Source organism: Erithacus rubecula (genome assembly GCF_903797595.1).
Source record: "Erithacus rubecula genome assembly, chromosome: Z".
NCBI classification, from domain to species: Eukaryota; Metazoa; Chordata; class Aves; order Passeriformes; family Muscicapidae; genus Erithacus; species Erithacus rubecula.
In genome coordinates, this window is record NC_136661.1 from 1740735 (window position 1) to 1759165 (window position 18431).

The 18431-nt window shown below is 38.1% G+C and overlaps 1 protein-coding gene and 1 long non-coding RNA gene across 9 annotated transcripts in view; one reads left to right on the top strand and one right to left on the bottom strand.

The window, feature by feature from the left end:
- Positions 1-4530: 4530 nt before the first annotated feature.
- LOC306814588 lies at positions 4531-8391 on the bottom strand. The gene is made up of 3 exons (XR_013777214.1): positions 7870-8391; positions 6863-6970; positions 4531-4640 (listed from the first exon to the last, which is right to left on the bottom strand). It is a non-coding gene; the product is annotated as an uncharacterized lncRNA (long non-coding RNA).
- The window catches only part of BNC2 (basonuclin zinc finger protein 2), a 330274-nt gene continuing 318802 nt past the window's right edge, over positions 6960-18431 (top strand). For 4 of the 8 annotated variants that reach the window (XM_079330751.1, XM_079330755.1, XM_079330753.1 and 1 more), the window contains exons 1-2: positions 8834-8928; positions 13987-14088. In XM_079330751.1, coding sequence (XP_079186877.1) covers positions 14062-14088 — 27 coding nt within the window. In that variant the 5' untranslated portion in view covers positions 8834-8928; positions 13987-14061. Of the gene's footprint in view, positions 7315-7719; positions 7776-8826; positions 8929-13986; positions 14089-18431 lie in introns of those variants that run through there. The other 4 variants (XM_079330760.1, XM_079330757.1, XM_079330759.1 and 1 more) reach the window with 4 other exon arrangements.

The following is an 18431-nucleotide window of genomic DNA, read 5'->3' on the forward strand; positions in this document are numbered from 1 at the left end:
AAGTTAGAAGTTGGATTATTTTGAATAAGACAAAGACAGAGTTAAGTATTTTAAGGGCCAGAAGTTGCTTGCTATGTATGTTATTTTGATGGTCCTTTGCTGCAAAATGAGACTCTGAGCTAGTTGCACTCCTGATGAATAGTATTTTCTATTGAAGTATGTAAAAATGTATGTAGTGCCATGCTTCTACACAGACTTTCTGATTAAATGCTTCCTAAAACTATATATGGAAGACCAGATGTCTATGGCTTTTCTGTGCATAGTATTTTTTTTTTGCTAGGCATACCATTGAACTGAAGAGGACTCACAACTGCTAACTTTTTAAGAATTGTTCTCATAGTTCTTATGTCACAGTTTTGGGTAGTTCTTCTTCAGTAGCAATGTATTTGCTACCAGTGGAATAACAATTAGTTTGCAGTAACTGGTGAGCAGGAAGACACTTAATCAAAGTGATCTGTGAAACAATGCTTGCTCCTTGGCTTGGGACAGGTTGTAGAACTGCTTAAAATTTAAAATTTATGCTGTCTAGATCACAAAGGCAAACAGAGTACTGATAACTTTTTTATTTATGTGTATCCAACATAAAATGTGTTTTTCTTGTACGCAGTGCATTCACAGAAGTCATAGAGGATACATGCACATGAAAGCTTTCCAGGTACACCAAGAAATCACAAACAAGAGAATTAAAATAAACTATTCAGTGTATAGAGCATAATTTTACAAAGAAAATCTCAGCTGCTACAGACTCAAGATTATACTCTAAGAATAGCCACTCTTAATACATGTTAATTAATGTTTTATTATAATATATATATAATATATATAATATAATAAAATAATAATTAATGTTAAATAGTGAGACTATTTAACAAAGAACAGCTTCTTGCAGTCCTTCAAATGTTAACTTCCTTTGTTTCTTCCTTAGAGCCAATGCCCCATCCCCATCATCTCCAGCTCTACTCTGACAGAGGTATTTCTTAACAGTACTAGTAGCGTGAATTATGCAAGTGCAATTAACTTTAATAGTAGAAAGTCACTTTTTTATAGCCTTGAAATGAAATACATTGAAAGATTCTCATGTCCTGCATAACTAATTTATATACTCACAAACTACAAGCTACCAATGTTGGAAGACCCATATTTTAAGTTTAAATTGATGCTAAAATACTTTGAGGGCTCAAAAAGAACCACTTAGACAACTGTTCACAATTTCCCTTATTTTTCTGATCCATCCATATGTACATGGAATAAATTCCTCTAATTAATTTCACACACACACACAAACACACATACACACACACTGGTTTGGAGAAATTGGTTCAAGGTCAAAGACCAACACTTTGGATGTGAAATCAAACTAACTGAAAGTGGGGCAGTCAATAAACAAAGGAAATTCAGAGCTCTATTCAGATAGCACTGTCAATTGTGAACAGTATTTGGCTTATTATCCAGTGGTAGAAGTGCATGGATGAAAAATAGTTTAAAAAGGAAACAAGTTTTCAGACACAGTATTTTAATTTCCTATTTTCTCCAGGCTCTTAAGATTTAAAGTAAGGCAAATAGCAAAGCCTACACCTTTTTGCAATTGTACCTCACCAAAATGAACAAATGCAGGAAGTCTACTAGATGTCCACAACAATTTACAAAAAAAGTAGTGAGAGTACCTGGTATTCTCATTAGATCTTTGAATGAGAGGGTTACAATCAAGCTCAAATTCAAACATGACCTATTAATTATGTGCTATTAGAGTAGTTGAATCCACTGCTAGAAGAGGTGAAAATCTAAAAGTTGGTCTTTTGTAAAAAGGAAAGGATCAAGCTGTCAGATCTTCTGCCTTCTTTTTTTCTCTTGACATGAAGAGCAAATAGTATTGTAATATCTGAAGTAATTATTAAAAAATAAAAATAAAATTGAATAGAGAACTTATTATGGATAAGGAATCATTATGCCACATTATTTAAAGGCTGCTTTAATGCTCAGTACTATATTCAGTTTAAGTTGCCACACCTATATTAAGCCACCATTTAAGCAAAGTGTGAATAGCGGAAAAATAATTCTTACTAAAAGTAGGGAAGTTTCATCAGTAATCTTGCAAGACTAGACATGAAAGACTTCGTGATTTGCCCTGCCATATCATATTTGACATTTTTGTTGTTTTCAAGACACTAAGCCACCAACCACTATTAGCTCTGACTGGGGCATTTTATTTATTAAAACTAATTTATGATATCAAGCTAAACACACATACTCATTGTAAAATACCAGGATAAGTAAAATGCCATCAACAATTAGAGTTCAAGACAAAAGCAGTTAAACTAGCTAAGAAAAAGAGAAACTTTCCCATCATGTTCACAACTAACTCTCCAAGGCAATCATTTTTTACTCGTGTAATATAAGGAAAACAAATGGTAAAACACTAAGAGAACTCAAAAACATTGAGATTCACTTGGGAAAAATACTCTCAAGTGTTATATGAGATAAGCTGAAACATATTCCAGAATGCATATAGAACACTATGTGTGGTCTCTGACTAGCAATTACAAAGTTACAGAAAACAATTTTGATGGACAAAGATTGGAAGTGACAACAGAGAAAGAGAGGTCTTAAATGTAAACATATGTATTCTTATTGGAGTAAGGATGATAATAGAACTACCAAATAGATCCAAAATATTTATTTTAACTTTTTAAACTACTATAAGCAAATTGCTGAAACTTTCTACACCATATTTCTTTCATCTCTAAAGTTGAATAGTTTTGTTTCTTAGCTTATGGTTAAAATCTTCTAGTGCCCCTTACAAAAACTGTTGTAGTACTACAAAGTAACATCTTTATCTATTGCTTTTAATATATATTCTTTCAGCTAAGCTCACACAGTCCTGGAAGCATATTTGTCTTAAAGAACATCTGCTAATGCTTTGGGGAAAGTTTAGGATAAATCAAATTGTGGTAGCAACCTCCAGAAGAGTGTTGGAAGACATTTGGTACAGAGGATATAGTACAAAAAGAAAAAAGATGGATACGTTGCAGACAACCTTTTTTGATTCCCCAAAACTACCATTATGATTGGGAGGACTTAGCAACATTGACGTGTTGGAAAGGCTTTGAATCACTGTCAATATTTAAGTGCAAGAGGCAAAGGAAACATAATTAGCTATTTTTGTTTCACTTCTTCCATGGCAAAATTACTTTTTGACTCAGAACACTACAGTATGAGTATTGTCATTTGACTTAGTTTCATGAACTTAATACTGAATTTTGACAGCTGGCTAGCAGGGGTTAGAAAGTTATATGTTCATAAGTTAAGAAATGTTATCGTCATTACAAGTGTGTACACAACATTATTTCAGCCCTTTGATGTGATGAGTACACAGCATCTGAAATTGTATCATCCTGTACTGTTTTCTTCCTGCAATATGTGTCTGTATCAAGTACAGAGAAACTATGACATTCTCTAAACAGACTGCCTGCATAATGAATGGAGCTTCTTTCCTAATATTCCTGCTTAATTTTCTGCTGAAGTTTTAAGGTGTGTGATGAACAAGAGAGAAAAGAAAGATGGAACGAGGGTTAAAGCAGGTGAAGCAGTTAAACTTCATCCTGGAGACTTAGATTCTATCCCTCTCTCCAAGCTCCTGTGCAAATGATTTAAACCAAAGGTTTACAGTCGGTCCCTGGTCTTCCACATCCTCAGGCCCCTGGGGTTCAGAGCTATATTTAGGCGAACTCCTTCAGAAGTAGCATCCTTGATACCCTGCAAGCATAATGTCAAACTTCAAATTTCATTAGGAAATTAGTATTTGCCTAAGAAACATTTGGACCCCTTTCTATAATAAATGCTCAGATATTCCTCCTAATCAGATTATTGACAATGGTTGAAGTTCCCACAAGTATCATGATGTGATAGACTAGTTAGCACAAAATTCAAACAAAGAAGCCTAAAAAGAAGAAAAAATTAAAAAGAAAAAAGGGAAAAGAAGAATCTCTAATAGGAAGTAGGAGACTATCCCTTTGAAAGTTATGCTATAAACCAGGCCAACTGTCATAAGTATTACTTAGCGTAGGAACTTAGTATGAATATTCAGTATGCATATGGATGGTACAGCCATATTCCTAAATAAAATTAATAATCAGATTAGGACTGCATGATCGCATAAGTCCAAAATATTGATGGGTATTTTTGGAATGGATTCTTTGTGCCAGTACAAATTGTGGATTGCAGAAAACAGGTTTCATTTTCAGGAATGGGGATAATATTTCTGTTAGAGATTCTTATTACCACTAAACTCTTTTTTTCATTTACGTTTCAATTATACCATTCTCTAGAAGTGCTCTGTCTTACCTTGCCACCCATCAGAATACAGAAGATTTCAGTTTGGTATCTTGCTATAGTCCCTTTCAAGACTGCTGCCTTATGTCCCACCTCACCTTGGTTTGCTCTGTGGGCAAGTCCTCTGGACCACACATCCAAAGGCATCCACACAGGTTTGCATAATGGGTAAGATTCAAGTGAATCATAAATTCCTTCTGTGAGAAATACCACACTCTGGAGACATCAAAATTTATTTGAATTATGGTTCAATTCTTCTCAAGTTGCAGTTACTACTCAGACTCTAATTTGCAATAGCTTCATGCTCCAATCTGTGAAAAAGAAAAACAACAACCAACCAAGAAAAACACACACACAAAAAAACCCAAACAAACAAACAAAACATCGAAAAAAGAAACAAAAAACCAAACCAACCAAATGAAAAAGCCAATCCCTAAACTAAAAAAAACTCCTCAAATGCCAAAAACCACAAAAATCCCTGAATTATCTTACTTTGTAACTTTTTTTACACTAAGAAATCTCAGACAAGGAACACTACTAATTCTTTATTTCGGTCATATCTGGTTTTGAAAGTAAATTGCAGAGAGAAAGACTTGCTGTCTACATCTCTATTGATGAGGCTGTTAGAGACACTGTTTTATATAAAAAATATCATTAGACTAAGAAGCAAATATAAGTTTAGGCTTTGCACTTACTCACTGAAACCTTGCATATAATATCAAAAATTTACGATAATTACACACATTGAGAAGTCATAAGACAGTCCTGTGACACACCATGAGGTTTGTAAACTGTCTTTTGAGACTGAACTGCAAGCAAAGGTATGTTGTCATTTCCCACAATATCAGTGATGTGCTGATTTCACAGTCACTGCTGCACTATAAAGAAACAAAAGGTACTGTGCATGTGGATGCTATAGTATTTTAACATGAGCCCTATCTTCTTAGTTTTATCTCAGAATATAATTACACAACCTTGACAGTAGACAACCTTGAAAGCAAGAATTCAATGGAAATCTAAAACACTATTGAATATGCAACTGAAAGCATGACTTTGAAAGATGCAAAATTCCAGAAAAACTTGGAGCTTGCTCAGTCTGAAGACTAATGATGCTATATATACAAATACCACCAGGTAGTTATTTTGGTACTAATCCTGTAAGCAGAAGTATCTCACTCCACTGTGTTTGTCCTGTAACTCCATACTGTCAACCCAAGAATCAGAACACCCAACAGCCAGCTTGCCTCCAGCCATTTTACCTCCTCATCAGCTTTCAAGAGGCTGTAATACACTGCCAATACAAAAGACATCGGCTTATTGACATGTATAAGAAAAAAAAAAAGTTTAAAAATGCTGAATCAAACATCAAGCAAGATAACAAAGGAATAACTCCATGCAGCTTTATTAGTTTTCATATAAAATTAGAGACTTTAAAAATAATGTAACTGGAAGCTCTTGTGCTACACTTAGAGGTTCTTTGAAATGAACCTCAGCTCAGAGATTAGATTAATTTTTTTATTGATATAGGCTATTATCAATGCAAATGACTCATTTAGTGCATATAGAAATATATTCTTCAAATGCCAAGCCCCAGCTTAAAAAAAATAAATATTTCCAATGTAGCAAGGAAACCTGGTTTTAAATTTAGTTTAATGGCCATCTACCTACTCTAATACTCTGCTTTCATAAAGCTGAAACCATTTATAACCTTCGATTCACTTCGGGGAAACTGCACAGTGCAGATTAGCCTTGTAACAGGCACAGCCTATCTTTATTCTAGCAGGTGACCATGCCTTTTGCAAACCAAGGTTGCAGCACTCTATTTTTAATTTGCATCAGACTGCTTTGACCCTTCCCTCCATCGTGTGAGTAGAGGTGGTTTTGAGGCTCTGACGGCTTTGACCACGAGGGGGCTGTGTGAACACAATTTTTTGGCAACTTCTTGGCCCTTCCCTGGTTCAAAAGGGCAAATCGTTTTTTATGTACGATAAAATGTGACTTTGAAATAATTAACAAGGTTTTTCTTATCTCTCTCCTTTGACAGAAAACGCACAAAGTCATGGCTTAATCAGTCCCGTGATTTTGTAGTTTTTTTTTTTAAACTACCATAAATTACTCAAAATCTTTATTGGCCATGGCACTTGTATAAAAAAACCACCAAAATCCTGATGAACGCAAAGTCCTTTTGAATAGTTGTTTAGAAAAAAAATAGAAAAAATGCCCTCAAAGATCAAAACTAATCCTGATGAAGTGTGGACACTGCAAACCTGTCCGTAAGCTAATACATACTATGCCTAATCAAGGTATCCGACAAATATCCAGAAAACAGAAAGAATTTTCCACGGAAACAGACACTGAGATATATTATAAGGCGTTTTGTGAAAAATTAGTTTTGATACTAATACAGATAATTTATCCTTCTCTCTTCTGACGGGCATAGGAAATACATAAGTAACAAAGATGCCAAAATATGGTAACAAGCTTGGGAAGTTGGCAATTCCCGGGGACATGCCGTTCATTACAGTAAGCTTACTGTGAGTTCAGTCCACAGCAGATGCAGGAAAAAATCAGGAGTGCAGACGGCTATCTCCCATCTTCTCTCAATTTTTCTCAATTCCTGCTAGGTCATCTGAGTGTCCAGCTACACCAAAAGAGAGCAAAATGTTCTATCTGTGTTTCACATCGCCTGGAAAGTTCTCCTCACGCTCACTTTTTAACGGTCCGGTCCTGTTTAAACCTCGTGTATAAACCTCATGTTTACACGGCGCCTCACGAGGGGAGCCGGTTTTGACCGTACTGGTGACCCTCAGCGCCTTCTCAGGCCGGACACGAGGGGCGGCCGGGCCGAGCCGCCCGTCCCCGCAGGTGAAGCCTGACAGCGCTCCGCCACCTTCCCCCGACCGAGCAGCCCGCGCGACGCGGGTCGGCCCTGCCAGCCCCTCGGCGCCGCCGCGGGGCTCGCGTGGAGAGCAGCGCTTCGAACCGGTAAGGGAAGATTTCAGAGGGGGCAGTGGGGGCCGAGGGCCGGCCGCGCGGTGCCCGCGCCCCGCCTGGCTCCTTGCGGAGCGGCGCGGGCCCAGCCGCCGGCGGCCGCGGGAGGGCGCGGAGCTCCCGGCCCGCCCCGCGCCCCGCGGGAGCGCGCCCGCCGGCCGCCCTGTGCCTGCGCGCCCAGCTAGGGCCGCGGCGGCGGCTGCGCTACCACGGCGCCGCCGGGGCAGGGTTTCGCTAGGTTTGGCTCCGTGTCACACACAGATGTGACTCTCGTCTGTTCCCTGCGAACGTACAACCGTGACGGCTCACCTCCTCCCGCCTCCCTTACCCACCCCCCCTCCTCCACAGGAAAAAAAAAAAAAAAAATCCCACCCTTTTACAAAATATTTCTTCAGATCCCACACCGAGCAGCAGCCGCCGCCGCCGCAGAGCCCTGGGAGCTGATGGAGCAATGGGTGGGAAGCGGGAAACCGGCACCACGAGCAAAAACTTCGCCTAACTTTTCCCTTCCTTTCTAACACTCTTGCCTCTCCCCCTCCGGCTCCTTACCCCCTCCTCTGGGCTACGCTCCATTTTCCGCCGTCTCTCTGCCCCCTCACAGCCCTCCCTTCAGCTTTCTTTCGCATTGCCGCCTTCCCTCTCGCTCGCTCCAGCAGCGGCTGGATCCGATAAGGAAGAGGAGAAGCAGCGGGAGGGACTGCAGCCGCTCGAGGAGCAGCGGGGCGGAGGACGGGAAGGCGAGAGGGGGCAGAGGAGGCTGAGGGGCGGCAGCCCCGCGCGGCGCCGCCGGCCGCCCTCGCCACAAAGTTGGCGGCGGTCGCTGGGTGTTTTTGACAGCTGGGCGCGGGCGGCCTCTGCCGCGGCCCCCGCCTGGCACAGAAAGTTTGCGGGGGAGGGAGCAGGCAGAGGGAAGGGGAAAGAGCAGTCGGGGGTGTGTGTGTGAAAAAATAACTCCTCTGCCTCCCTGCCTGTCGCCCTCGCCCGAGAGCGCGGGGTTAGAAGGAAGCAGCGCTGCCCTCTCGGACCCGCTCTCAGCCTCCCCCCGCCGCCTCCCCTTCCCCAGCCAAAGATCCCAACAACAACAAACCAACCTGTGGAGGCTCTGACCCGAACCTGGGTCCCTCCTCCCATCACTTCTAGCTCTCCGCTGAAAGCTCTTTCTCTTTTTTCATCCTGCTGCTCGGGCTGAACTTTGGGGGCTGAAGTTCTGAGAGTCAGAGAGAGAGGGTGTCTGTGTGTGGCGGCGGGGGGTGGGGTAGAAAGAGACTGTCGCTGCTGCTTCAGCTGCTGGTTTTCTTGTTTTTTGTTTTGTTTTGTTTGTGTGTGTATTGGTCAGGGGTTTTTGTTTGTTTGTTTTTTTGTTTGTTTGTTTTTTGTTTTGGGACTTTTTTTTTTTTTTTGAGGGGGAAAGTATTTTTTTTAAATCTCGATTTTTTTTAAAGTTCGAATCACCTGGGGTGAGGGGGCGTAGGGAAGGAGAAAAGGGAAGGGGGGGAAGAGAGAGAGTGTAATGCTGAGAGCCCAGAGGCAAAAGGAAGGGTGCAGGCACTGCCGCTGAGAGGAGATCGAGAGACAGGGGGTGCACTTGACAACCAGCATGCAGAGATGGTAAGAAGTTTCCAGCAGCCTTTCGTTTTCATTGTAGCCTTTACCTTGGTTTGATTTGATTAATAAATTGTTCAGTAACACAAGCAGCCCTGCTTGCTATCGGTATGTTTCACAGCCTTCAAAGAAACAAGCAGTCGGGCAAGGCGAAGTAGGGAGATAATAAATAAATAAATCAGGTCTGTGCTGCGTGGATTGGGGGAAAAAGTGTCTAAGAGGTTGTGCTAAACTTTAAGTGAGTTTGGGGTGGTTGGAATCGGATGGCCACATGCTTTTTACCGCCTGCTTTCTTGCACTAAAGAAGAGGAGCTAGTGTAAAAAAAAAAAAAGTGTTTGCGGATGGAGGGAGGGAGAGTGAAGGTGGAGTGTGGTTGAGTTGGACATACGGTGGTCTGATTTATTTTGACCACCACTTTCTGCTCGGAAATGCGTACGGTCTGCACACAATGTAAACGTAACCATTGAGAGCGGGAAGGAGCTCTGTGTTCGGGTGTGAAACATCGCCTGCGGCAGGGAAACAGGAGTGTAAATCCACCTTCCCTCTGAAACTATTTTTTTGTTGTGCATGTGCTTGCAGTTTACACCTCTCCAATCAGCGATTACTAACAGAACTTAGAGAGTTATGCTGATATCCTAGCTGTAAAGAGGAAGGTGGAGCCCCTCAAAAACCAACTTTGAACATGTGCTGTGTACATGCACGTCTCCTTTGCAGTAGGGGTTTTGCAAAGCAGGGTTTGACTTTTAATTTAAAAATTAAAAGTCGAAATGGCCGAGGACGTAATTTGGCTGAAGTCCGTTTGTCTGAGTTGTGATGTGAGGTCAGCTTAGACAGCTGTGAAAGACAACCTCATTTAAGCTGTGACTACACCTAACATGCGGAATGATAACTGTTCACATGCAGAATGATAACTGTTCATGTTAACACATGGATCAACCTCAGCTGGTGATGAATGGTGATCATCCCATATTCAGTGGTGTTTCCAGTCGCTGTTTGACTACTGCTCTGCTTTCAGTCAGCTTTTGTCACCCCACTCCAGGGATGTTACAGAGCTCTCTTGTGTACCTTGGGTATACACATACACATGTACATGCACACACACTAGTGTGTGTGTGTATACATCTGTATCTTTATCTACTTATATATGTGTATGTTTCTGCATGCATACATGTATGTATGTGTATAGAGTACTCAAACTATAGAGCGAGAATGTCTGTGTGAATGGAGTTTACGATGGAGGGTTTATGTTTTTCCCTTCTCTCCCTAACATGACATGTCTTGTTTCAGTGATCAAAGCCACAATTGGAGTGTAGGAGATGCAACTGTCAAATGTAGACAACAAGAAAAAAAAAAAAAAAAAAGCAAAAAAAAAAAAAAAGCTGGGAGAAAAAGCAGCATGTGCCCAGGACTGTGGTTACAGTAACACTGACAGAAATTAAAGTGATTTTGAAAGCAGCATGCGATTTATGATGGTTCCCATTTACCCTAGAGTCAAGCTGTTGTAAAATTGATGCACAAAAGACATCATGTAGTAATCTGGTGTATCCAGATTAAAGTGGCAACAAGCATCTTTTTTGTGTGTCTGACGGTTAAAATGGTTTGAAGCTATTTCTTTAAGAATGAAATCAAGGCAGAATATTACTTATTTCTTAATGTTAGCTGTATATTGTAGTTGCTGAAATATTTTTTAGTGGAAGTGGGTTTATATTTCTCACTATATTCCATTTCTCCCTTTGTATTATAACCCATCTCCATAGGCAGATTATAAAATGAGTAGCATTTTTGTCATAGATTACAAATGTTCACAGTTTAATTACTGAGCTCATTTCAGACAGTAATATTTAATAAACCTGATCAGCATACCTGCACAGTTCCTGCAGAAGTGTGTTTCCTTGCTCTTACAAATGGTAGGATTTTTAAATCTGAAATTTAATGGGGCATATGTGCTCTCTGATGTACTGTAGTTTCATTTTAAACTGTCTAGTATTAATGAGCTAACTAGCTCTATGTATTTGCTTTGAAATCCTGAAGCATACGAATTTTAAAACTTGCTAAAAATTTCAAATGACTCATCTTTACCTGATCCACGTGTAGCAAAGTCTAAGAGTAAACAACAAACTATTTGTTACGAGAAAATTTTGAAACTGCTTTTAAGACTTGAGATTGTGAAGGTGTTTCTTAAGCACACATTTTGCACACGTAATAGAAAAACCCTGCCTTGGTACACTGTTTTGTAAAAAAATAAAGCAGTGTGACATTTTAGAGGAAAAAGCTTTTAGGAGAAGATCTATGCCTTAATTGCATTATATTTTTATTTTTGAGGCATTTGAGAAAGATGAGTGTTCAATTGCAGTAAACAAAGTAAAGAAACAGACAAAAGCAGAGATAGCTATTGCTGTATTAAAATGTAAATGTTACAGTTTGAATTTTCTAGTGAGTTTTTGAGTTCAGTGCTTTACATAACATTTTGTCCTAATCTTGCTTGCTGTCAGAGATGTTTCATGGTTGTGCAATTGCTGCAGTCAAGAATGCCAATTTGCATTCCAGGAGTGTCATTTGATTACTTTTATCTACACAGCTCGAAGACCAGCCCAGACCTCTCATTTCATCTTGCCGTGTCACGAGTCAGTACTGTGTCCTCTTTTCAAAAATCTGCCTGATTTAGACAAGAAAGAAAAGTACTTTCATGTTGCAGCCGCAGTCCCCTGCTAACTTGTCAGCAGCAGGATATGATTCACTTGGGCCCAGAAGAATGGTGCAGAGATGAGGGTTAGGCGGTTCAATAAGCCTATGGACAGGTAGTGTGTGACATCCCAAGAGAACTTAACTTAATGAAGAACAGGTCTGCTTAGTTCTTCATACTGTGACCTGGTGCTGTCCCCACAGTTTTCTCATTTGATCTTTCCCAGCAAATTGATCTTTTCTAGTACTTTTTTGCCTTCCAAGTTAGTCCTTGTGGGACTGAAATTAGCAGAGCAACTTAAGTTGGATAATACAGCTGTTCAGAAAAGAAGAAATTGGACACTAGCTCATAGAGGGGGGAGGGGAAAGTAAGCTTTTCTTTCTGTTGTTACTGAGAATTCATTTTTTTAAAAAAATACTACAGTTTTATTTTCAAAAACTTCACAATTACTGTATTACTTTGGAACTGCGCTTTCTCATTTAATAAAGTTTGTGCCGATGGTCCTTTGCACGCTGCACTAAATGTATATCATTTAAATAAAACAAACATGCTTGCAGTATAGACTGCAGATTTGCTTTGGTGTTTGTCAGTTGAACTTGCTTGTTAGAAATGATTTGCTAGTCTGTAATGAGGCTTTTACAGTTGTTGTAAGACATTTTAAATATCAATTGCACATGCCAACTACATTATTTATAGCCTGCTAAATAACTGTAATTCTGTAGTATCCAATACTGAAATGCAGTGGAGATTAAACAATAAAAGCCATTACAAATGGTATGTGTAAATATTATGGTAGGTGAAAGTATAGTCAGCGAATTACCACTGGCATTACTGGTTTTCTGGGAAACCATCATATGCCAACAAATTGATTTGAACTAATATTTTGAACTTAAGATCTGGGCTCTAAATGGGGCTATAGTATTCTCTGACAGGTTTCTTTACATGATTTTTGGACTTGGTAATTGAAAGGTGGAATGGAAGTGTGTTTCTATGTGTGCGTGTTTCAATACATACATGGCTAGGTTGTCAAACAATATAAGATTTCAAATCAGAATTTGGTAAATAAAGTCTAAGTTGGAAATGACTGAGAGAGTCTTTAGTATGCTGCACAAGAGTAAGCAGTATTTAACTTTCTGTATTTCACAGCAGATGTTCTCACATATAATCCACATCCTTTCAAGTTGTAGAATTAAAACCACTGCTGAATGGAAACAAGAACACGTATTATGTAAGGGAAATACTGCTCTCACTCTCTTTCTCAGTATTGTTTTTGAAAATGGAAAGGAACTGTAAAGGATCATTGGTCAGTTAAGCTCCTCTGGAGAGCTAGAGGGAGCTTCCGGATTTTATTAGATATGCCATAGGTAAGAGTAAAGGGGAAAAATATTCTGAATAAGGGAAGATTGATTACTACCTGCTTTTCAAGGCCAAAGATCTAGAAATTAGACTTTGAGGTGGCTTTATTCTGTGTTATGTGTCTGTGTATGTCAGTAGAATTTGTGGCTGACTACAGATCTTGTGAATTTCAAACAAAGCAGAAATGACCAACAGCAAAGCAATTACATTAAAACAAGTCCAAGTAAAACATTGGATTTTGTACAAAAACCAAATTTATTTTTCTTTCGTCTCAGAGATGGGCGTTTCTGGCAGTGTCCCTTTCCCTTTTGCACTTTGGACACTGTCACTAGAATGTGAAGTCTTTTCATTGCTGAATGTTGTTTAATGAGAGTCCTGACTGTCAGTCTGCAGGTTTGCACAGGACTTTTTATTTAGTGATTTAATTTGATTTAATGTCTGCTATTAGTATGTGTTAGGAAAAAAATGTACATGTCTGGAAATACAAAAGGTTCCTCATAAAATACAAAACAAATAGAGTATTTCTGTCATTTTGGAAATGTGTATCACTTCCTAATCTAGCCAGGAATTTGCATTAAATTTAGCAGAATAGCATTTAACATGGCTTAATAAAAAGCATCTGTCTAAACCTTTTATTCTGTGTCAGTTTCATCCCACCTAAATTCTAACATTTTTTCTAAAAATGCATTGATCATAATTGCTGCTTGTATTTATATGGCACCTTTTATAAGTATTACTTTGGACAAATTTATTTACCTTTTCAGTAAATTATGTAATCCAGTGAGATGAAGTACCAGATTTGTCTCCTTTATCTCGCACACAGTTGCTCTCATTATGTGCTGTGCTAGTAAAACCCCTTATTTGTTGATTATTAGAATCTTAGTACACTCAGGAGTTCTGCTGTTATTTAATGTGGTTGTTCAAAGAGGTTCTCTCATTGTTCCCATAATACTCTCACCACATATTATAAATATGTATTTTTTATACTCCAGATAGATATATAAATACTTTTTTTTTATTCCAGGTAAATCAAGGATTTTGAGAGAGAATTATTTTCATCTGCAGCATCTATTTCAGTATTTTTCTCTTGAAATATTTTATGTATAAAGAACTCACACAAATTCAGGTAATGATCAGATTTGCTTCTGATTTGTTACTTTAGAGAGTTCTTTCTGTTTCTTTAAAATTTTTAATGTTCTACTATGTACGTAAATCACATTTTTGTAGAAAACTATAAAAAGCTAGAGAAGTTTTAAAACCATGCTGGGCATTGCAATTATTTTTTCATTATGAAAACCAGAATGTTCATAATGCTGATTTGGAAGTCACGAGCCAAGTGAAATCAAAATGCCATAAGCTAACCACTAAAGTTTTTAAGTCACCATGGTCTGGTGCACTGTCTGGAAGTTCAGCTATGTTTTTGCAGAGCATTGCAATGGGTTAGGTCTACTGTTCTGCTGCATGTAAAACTGTAGAAGCTAGGCCTGTTATAAAATCTTCAACTGTGGGAAGTTTCAAAGGATAAGCAAAGCATATTGTTAACTGTTAGCAGCTGTAAATGAAGCTGGGTGTATGTATAACACCTGTCATGCAGTCAGCTGGAATCACACTGAATTAGTGTTGCAACTTTATTATATTTGTCAAATATGTATTATTTGGAACTTTTGATTTGTGCTCTTAGTCAATGCTCTTTACTGTTGAATACAAAGATGTAACAGCAAACAAAAAACATTTGCCCCTTTTTGTGACCTGACAGTTGCCAAAGTGCCCCATGCTGAAATTTCTTTTCAGTATCTTTTTTTTTCCTTCCGAAGCCAGACGTGTACCCAGACACAAAAGCCTCTGTGTATAGCAAGCTGTTTTAAATATTGTGACTCGACGATGTGCTGTCCTTTCTCGGCTTGAGCCAAGGATCTCTGCGCAGTGTCTGTGGATTACCAAGTCCCTTCTTTATTGTACCTCTTGTCAGCTATTCCTATTCATTTAACCTTTCATTAGTGTCTGTGCAGCTTCACTGTCTGGAAAGGCACGGAGAAGCCTAAAGGCCTACTGTCACAGTTATTAGATTTCTTGGTTACATCCCAGCAACCATAAAGGAGTAAGAGTCAACACTATTGTCATGCATGCTGCTATCCTGGGGTGCAACTCTTCTGTGCATGTCAAGGACATGTGCCACATGTTGATAATGCATCCCAGAGATAAATGCACAACATGGGGGATAAACCAAGGCTGGCACTAATGAGCTTTGTAGGAGTTATTGCAAAGACAAACAGTTGTGAAGGAATTTCTCTTAAAACGATAAAGAGATGGATTTGCACTAAGTGTTGCCAAGGCTTGCTTGCAAGGTACTTGTCAATCATGTTAGTTTCATTTAAGTGCCATTTACAAAGAAAAAATGTTTTCTATAACTTAGAAATGTGTTGCTTTTCACTTTTTACGAAGCCAGGCTAAAGTGTACTTGAAATTGTCCTCAATAATACACTATTCAATGAACTATTGTTTCTATTTACGTGGTTTTGGATCAAAACCTGCAAATCTTTCAAATTACTTGAAAAAAATTGCAAGTACTAATTGCAATGTATTTTGAAATATTTCTCTTAGTAAAGCTCAAAAGTTCATTCTTGGTTTTTTAAAAGCATTGCCATATGCCATAAGACATAAATTTGGCTGATAATATTTGAGTGCATCTAAGTAGTTTATTCTACATTTGCTACCTGAAGAGCCAAAATTACTAGTTGTGACACAATTTACTCATTCTACTGAGGCATGCTCTCCATTTAATCCTGTACCATAATTACATACATTTTGATTCTGAAGTTTCTGGGAGCCCATCTTATCCTGTTAATCTAATCTGTCTGAATTCTGAGCTCTCAGTTTATGTAATAGCAAAAAATACATGCTTATTCCTGACTTCTCTAGAGTTGACATTTTAGAATGCATTTTAGTTACATTTTTATCAGTAGCATTATAACAATATTATGTCTAACTTCATATGATTTTCATAAGGAGATTTTGGCCAAAACAAAATTAAACTTACAAATTTATATTTCAATTGAAATGTTAATAATTCTTCTTTGTTCTATTTAGAACATTAAGGTCTCATATTGCCCCTGTCCAAGGTTGGAAGAGGGATTAAAGCCACTGAAACCAGTGGAGATAAAGTTTTATGAAACTGTTGAATAAAGTTTAGTCACCTCCTTTGCACTTTTCATTGCATGCTAAGAGGATTTTGAAGATTATAAATCTAGTGGGCTACAGGAAAATGCTTTAAAACTTCCTTATTTCGGATAAACATTTTGGATTAACATCATCTAAAGTATGAGAGGTCATAGTTTATTGATAGGATTTCTGTGCTTTTTAATTTTTTAACGTTTTTGGTATTATTTTGCTGTAATTCAAAACACGGAATCCAAAGTGACCATCAGTATAATGGTTGATTGTAGGAACAAGTGTATCCAAATAAAAATGTGTTCAGGAGAAAATTCAGCAAAAGTAGTCTTTTTATTTTTCTTGTTCTAACACTGGAAACATTTGTAGTGCTGATATTTAATTCCACTTTCCTGAAATTAGAAGAGAAGCTTTTGTATTTTATGATTTGAATTAGACAAATATTTAAATGAAAAAAAAATCTTCAAATATGATTGGGAGCAAATATAAAAATGCCCTTAGTTTAAAACATCCTTTCATTACTAGGCTGATTTTAGCTTTGATGAGTCTAAAACTTACTACATGGTTTCCAAATCAAAGATGAAAGGGCCAGTTAGGAATCAAATAAATTTTCCTGTTGAAATGTAGCATTTGACGTTTAGAAAGATGTGCTCAGCATGATGAACCACTTTCCTTTACTGTAACTAGCCTGGTGACTTTTTTGCAATAAAACTACTTTGAAATTGAATTGAAGTATAATAAATTTAAGATAAATTTATTAGTGCCATTTTTGAACTAAGGGAAACATTTTCCTGAAAGTGCTTTTTTGCTCCTTTTTGTTAAGACATGTAAAATTTCATTGCTAAGTAATTACTTTTGTAGTTGTTTTGATATACTCTTACTAACCTAACTCCATTGACTTTGTTGTGGCAGTGTGGTTTTGTTATTCATCTCACTGTGCAGTTGCAGGTATATTCCTAATATTAATCGAATGGGCATATACCCCATAAGTATGTTTGAAAAGTTATTATTATGGACAGTAATTTATTGTCTACAATACAGTTGAGCAGTATTTTTATACTGTTCTGATGCCAATTATATGCTTCTAAAAGTCTAGTAATAATACTTAGCTCTCCAGAATAGATTCTGTACAGAATCCTAGAGAGCATTTTAGAAAGTGTTTTGCTGTTCTGATAGAGATGCTAAGAATTAGAAAAAATTAGCAAACACAATGCAAGTAAAAATACAGAATTCCAACTTTTGTGCTAGGCTATGGCTGTATTTCACTTAGCAGTTGTATTTTGAGCCAATTTTTGAAGATACATTATTTCTGATATCATATGAAATATGTCTGATCAAAATAGATGACACTACAAGCCCACTGGCTGAGCAATTATGTAAGCAATATGGAGAGGCTGAGTAATTTATGTTTTTCAGTACGCAAACTGGCATGAAGATTTTCCTCTCACTTTGTTGGAAGCATTAAAAAGCAATGTGTAAAATCATGTATGTAATATAACTAAAAGCTTCTAAATGAATTTAAGTCCGAGTTATTGTAATTCAAATGGTAAGATAGAAAGAAAGTGAAGTAGGAACAGAAAGCAATAGCAGATAAGTGGCATGTGATTTAAAAGTTTCTATTCCTTTACTTTAACTATGGTTACTTTTTAATTTTGCCAATGGAATGTAAGTTACAATTTTCTCTATTTCCTCCTATCTACATTTAACTTGTAGTAGTTTGTGTATCAGTTTGTGTATCAGTTTTTATTTTATTTATCAGCTGGTATATTTAAAGGATTTGTGATATCAGATGATTCTTCATAAGCAAGAATTTCTTCAACTCCTGACCAGATACTTTTGCAGTGGTAGGGTCAGTATGGACCAGCAGGGATGTTTATTTGTGATTTGGCTTGGGGGTCAGAAAATGGGAAGAAACCGTTCACTGTCTCCTGTAGATTGATATACAGCCTTTGTGAATACTCTAGCGGTAGTCTTTTAAAAATAAGAGGTGGATAAGAGGCTCTGTGATGCTGGTGACAGCAGGGAAGGAGGTGGATGAGACTGGTAGTATAATGCTGGAAGAACATGACAGGCTTCTATCTCTAGTCACCCTAGCAGCAGGACAAGAGGCTTGCCTCCTTACAACTCTGCACAACTTTCCTCTTCTCACATGTTACTTGTGTGTGGAATTTCATGGTTCTTTTTCTGCTAAATGATTCACAGGTGTGGGAAGGATGGTGGGATGAGTTTTGTATCTTTTGTGAGTTCCATGCAGTATTTGGAAGCCTCTAGGCTCTACAGAGGATTTGTGAATCTGTTAGA